Here is a 5,436-nt window from a genome sequence, read left to right as displayed (position 1 = left end):
TTACACTGACAATTTTCATTGGGTAGAAAGAAGCAGGTGATATTCAGAGGTCAAACTTTTAATTTTATCCTGTAAGTATGGGTACTAATGTATTAAACATTTCCCTAATAAAACAAAAAGAGGAAATCAAAGAATAAGATGATAGCTATTTACTCTTAAGAGTCTCAAAAGTGGTTTCCACCATGCTGTATTTTTTCCTGGTATCAATGCTTTGAGGAAGGTAATATATTATCTCTATTTTCAGGCAGGGGATGTCAGATGCAAGGGAATGAGTGGCCTACCTAAAGTGATAGACAAAATGGGCAGCAGGATTATTGTTTAAACGAAGATGACGTTATTGCTAATTCAATGATTTCCAGTCTGTAAAAGAATAAGAATTGACAAAATGGAACTGGATAGCAAAATAAGTAATAAAATGCATGATTTAGTAATATTTGTGGATTTTTGTGAAATAATGCTTGAATTCATGTTTTTTTATAAGTATTCAATTGTTTTCTGTTGTTTTCAGGCAGGCACAGGGCTATGGGAAATTTCAATATCAGTTTCAAGGAAGCATTCATTTTGGTGGGCTTTTCAGACTGGCCTCAACTGGAAGTTTTCCTTTTTGTCTTTATTTTGATTTTCTACTTTCTAACCCTCATTGGCAACACTTCCATCATAGCTCTCTACCAACTGGACATTCGATTACACATGCCCATGTACTTCTTCCTCTGCCATCTCTCTTTCTTGGACCTCTGTTACATAACCAGCACTGTGCCCCAGCTTCTAATCAACCTTCATAAACTTGATCAGACTATCAGCTATGGAAGATGTGTGGCCCAGCTTTTCATTTTCCTTGCCTTGGCCTCAACTGAGTGTTTGCTGCTAGTGGTGATGGCTTTTGACCGTTATGCTGCAGTCTGTCATCCACTTCAATATGCAAGCATCGTGCACCCACATCTCTGTCAGACAATGGCTATTATATCCTGGTTGGGAGGTTTCATAAACTCTTTGATTCAGACAGGACTCATGATGGCCCTGCCTCTGTGTGGCCATCAACTGAACCACTTCTTCTGTGAGATGCCTGCATTTCTGAAGTTGGCTTGTGAGGACACAGATGGAACAGAAGCAAAGATGTTTGTGGCCCGTGGCATAATCTTGGTTATTCCTGCACTACTGATTTTAGGTTCCTATGTATGCATTGCTCAGGCCGTCCTGAAGGTTAAGTCAATGTCTAGGCGCAAAAAGGCTTTTGGGACTTGTGGCTCTCACCTTCTAGTAGTTTCATTTTTTTATGGTTCAGCCATATACACATACCTCCAACCCATCCACAGTTATTCTGAAAGTGAGGGCAAATTTGTTGCCCTTTTTTATACAATAATTACTCCCATTCTCAATCCTCTGATTTATACCTTAAGGAACAAGGATATAAAGGAGGCTCTGAGCAAGGTATTAGGAAAAGGCAGAGACTAGAGGTAGTAGGGAAAGAAGAGTCAGAAAAACAATAAATTTTTCTGCAAAAAATATATTATGAAACCCATCCTTTTTCTTAGAGGTCAATCAGTTAGTAGAAAACAATCCTCAGTAATCCTTAGGAATTTATTGCCCTCTTTGATTGTGAAAACATATTAGGATTCTTTGGAATTCTCAGTGTCTAGGACTTTTGTGCAGTAGTATGTGTTGCTTTTTATCACAACTTTCCAAAGAATGAGAGCAGGTAAAGAGTGTAATCTGGCCACACTGCAGAGTAAGGAAGAGCTCTGAGAAAATCTGACAGTTGTAAAAGATATAATTCAGCTTAACAACAATCTAAAGTCAATCATTCCTAACATGGCACCATGGAGATGGCACCATGACCAAACAGTGGACATTAGTTCACCCTTGTTTTTGTAATTCACTTTAAACTTGGCCATGCCTCCTCATATCTCAGAGACCATTTCTAAGATTTCTTACAGTGATATCCTTCTATTGCATATGGCAGGCAAATAAGAGCATAAGCAAAGGTTCTTAATGCAGCATGTAGAGTTTCAGATAGCATTTCAACGTAGAAATTATTTTTGGGCACTGAGTAAAAGGAGGCATCAACATTTTTTAAGTTTCATGAAGGGCATGCTGCCTATTGTCATGGATAAGATATTTTCAATTCAAAAGAGAAGACAATAGGGAAGAAGGAGCTTACAAATAGTGGGAAAGAGAATATGATATAGAAAGAAAGACTAAAAGAAAGTGAGAAGAATAAAACAAGGAGATTCCTGTGGTATAGAGTAACAGGTTATATGCCTAGGGCTTAGGGCCTAGGACAAGCATATCCAGATTCTGACAGGTCAGAGCTCTTTGTGGGCTTAAATATCCATACTCACAGTGGCAGTTAGAAGTGCACTGCCATTAGCTTCTGATTGTGGTGGGGCTGCATGAGATATCTGCCCTGTGTCCATGGTGGTGGTTGGACACACAAACACACACACAGAGACATTTGTATACATCCACATAAAGCCAATTATCCTACGTGTGTCCACAACCATCCAAAGCTTATATGGATTTATAGACATGTACTATAGATTTTAAAAAATTCTTGGATTTTATAACATTTTAAAAAGGATTTATTTATTTATTTATAAAGACAGAATTACAGAGACAGGGAGGGAGAGAGATCTTCCACCAGCTAGTTCACTCCCCAAGCAGCCTCAATGGCTGGAGCCTGGCTGATCTAAAGCCAGGAGCCAGGAGTTTCTTCTGGGTATCTCATGTTGGATGCAGAGACCCAAGCACTTCAGCCATCCTCTACTGCTTTCCCAGGCCATTGACAGAAATCTGGATCAGAAGTGGAACTGCTAAGACTTGAATTGGTCCGCATATTGGATGCTGGCACTGAAAGCGGCAGCTTTGACCACTACGCCACAGTGCTGGCCCCTCATAACATTTTAAAAATAAAAACCTCAGAGGAATAAAAATTCATTTATCTGTATACTTATGTGCATTTTTTGCTATGTATATCGTATTTCAATAAAATGTTTTTTTTAAAGTTCATGAAAACGTTTATTGAAAAATACTGTTTGCGGGTGGGAGGGAAGTTATGAGGGGAAAAGCCATTGTACTTTGGAAATTTATATTCATTAAATAAAAGTTTAAAAAAAAAGAAAAATACTGTGTGATTTTTCAAAATTTTTGGCACCAAAGTAAAAATGAATAAAAATCTTATCAATTTTACTGGTGTTATCTATAATTAAAACTCACACAATTATCTCAGGGAAAAGACAACTATGTCCACATTTGCTACATCTATTCAACTTATGTGGAAGGTGTTGCCAGAGCAATGGGGCAAAAGACAGAAATGGAAGATATACAAATGAAAAGAGGAACTGCAACTATCTTGATTTGCAGATGAAAAAAATCTTATATAGAGAAAATGCTAAAGACACTCCCAAAATTAACAGAACAAGTAAATAAATTCAGTAAAGTTATAGAACATAAAATCAACATACTAAAATTAATTGCATTTATGTAGATTAAAACAAAATATATCTAGAGTCAAATTGTATTTCCCAAAAAATCAAAAGGGAAAACTACATATGGATAAACTTAATCTAGGAAATGAAACATTAGTTCTTCATTAAATGTCTGGTAGAATTCAGCAGTGAATCCATCTGGTCCTGGGCTTTTCTTTGTTGGGAGGGCCTTTATTACTGTTTCAATTTCTGTTTCAGTTATGGGTCTATTTAGGTTTTCTATGTATTCATGGTTCAATTTAGGTAGATTGCATGTTCCAGGAATCTATCCATTTCTGATAGATTTCCCTGTTTGCTGGCATACAGGTCCTTGTAGTAATTTCTGATGATTCTTTTTATTTTTGTGGTGTCTGTTGTTACATTTCCTTTTTCATCTCTGATTTTATTGATTTGGGTCTTTTCTCTTCTCTTTTTAGTTAGTTAGGCCAATGGGGTGTCAATTTTGTTTATTTTTTCAAAAAACCAGCTCTTCGCTTGCCTGATTTTTTGTAATTTTTTTTGGATTCAATCCTGTTAATTTCTTCTCTGATTTTAATTATTTCTCTTATTCTACTAGATTTGGTTCGGGTTTGCTGCAGTTTTTCTAGGTCCTTGAGGTGCGCTGAAAGCTCATTTATTTGGTACCTTTCCAATTTCTTGATATAGGCCACTATTGCTATAAACTTGCCTCTCAATACTGCTTTTGCTGTATCCCATAAGTTTTGATATGTTGTGTTGTTATCCTCATTTACTTCCAGAAGTTTTTGATTTCTCTTTTGATTTCTTGAATGACCCAGTGTTCATCCAGGAGCATGTTGTTCAGTCTCCATGTGTTTGCATACTTTCTAGGGTTTCCTGAGTTGCTAATTTCCAGTTTCATTCTGCTGTGGTCTGAGAAGCTGCATGGTATGATTCTAATTCTTTCAAATCTGAGACTTGCTTTATGGCCTAGTATGTGATCAATCCTAGAGAAGGTTCCTTGCACTGCTGAGAAGAATGTAAAGTCTTTAGATGTAGGATTGAAAGTTCTGTAGATATCTATTAGATCCATTTGGGCAATAGTGTCGATTAATTCTGCTGTTTCCTTGTTGATCTTCTGTCCGGATGATCTATCTATTTCTGAGAGTGGAGTATTGAAGTCCCCCAGTACTATTGTATTGGAATCTAAGTCTCCCTTTAAGTCCGTTAACATATCTTTTAAATAGACCGGTGCCTTGTATTTAGGCGCATGTACATTTATAATAGTTACATCTTCCTGTTGAATTGAACCCTTAATCATTATATAGTGCCCCTCTTTGTCTCTCTTAACAGTTTTTGCATTAAAGTTAATTTTGTCTGATATTAATATGGCTACACCTGCTTTTTTTTGGTGTCTGTTGGCATGGAATATCTTTTCCAACCTTTCACTTTCAGTCTGCATGCATCTTTGTTAGAGAGATGTGTTTCTTGTAGGCAACAAATAGTTGGGTGTTGTTCCTTAAGCCAGTCAGCCAATAGGTGTCTTTTAACTGGACAGTTCAGGCCATTCACGTTTAATGTGACTATTGATACATAGTGACTTTGCCCTGCCATTTTCCCAGAGATATATTCTAGTATATGCTTTGAGCTTCCCATGCACTTTTACTGGTAGGTGTTCTTCCTTTCCCTTCTTTCATATTGGTGGCGGTGTTTCTGTGTTTCTGAGTGTAGCACATCTTTAAGTAACTTTTGCAGGGCCGGATGAGTGGCCACAAAGTCTTTCAATTTCTGTTTGCTATGAAAGGTCTTTATTTCACCTTCATTCACAAATGAGAGCTTAGCAGGATATAATATTCTGGGCTGGCAATTTTTCTCTCTTGGCACCTGTGCTATGTCTCGCCATTCCCTCCTAGCCTGTAGTGTTTCTGATGAGAAGTCTGCTGTGAGTCTAATTAGAGATCCTCTGAGAGTAATCTGACGTTTCTCTCTTGCACATTTTAGGATCTTTTCTTTA

At 37.2% G+C, this 5,436-nt stretch overlaps 1 protein-coding gene across 1 annotated transcript; it reads left to right on the top strand.

The window, feature by feature from the left end:
- Nucleotides 1–522: 522 nt before the first annotated feature.
- On the top strand, nt 523–1,452 carry LOC100348575 (olfactory receptor 2Y1-like). The gene has a single exon (XM_002713873.2). It carries the CDS (start codon nt 523–525, stop codon nt 1,450–1,452), a length of 930 nt encoding a protein of 309 aa, XP_002713919.2.
- Nucleotides 1,453–5,436: the final 3,984 nt, after the last annotated feature.

The sequence above is a fragment of the Oryctolagus cuniculus genome, chromosome 14, assembly GCF_051225735.1.
Source record: "Oryctolagus cuniculus isolate XC-2025 breed Fujian yellow rabbit chromosome 14, ASM5122573v1, whole genome shotgun sequence".
Classification (NCBI taxonomy): Eukaryota; Metazoa; Chordata; class Mammalia; order Lagomorpha; family Leporidae; genus Oryctolagus; species Oryctolagus cuniculus.
The sequence above is the reverse complement of the archived record's forward strand: the minus strand, read 5'-3'. Positions and strand labels throughout refer to the sequence as shown.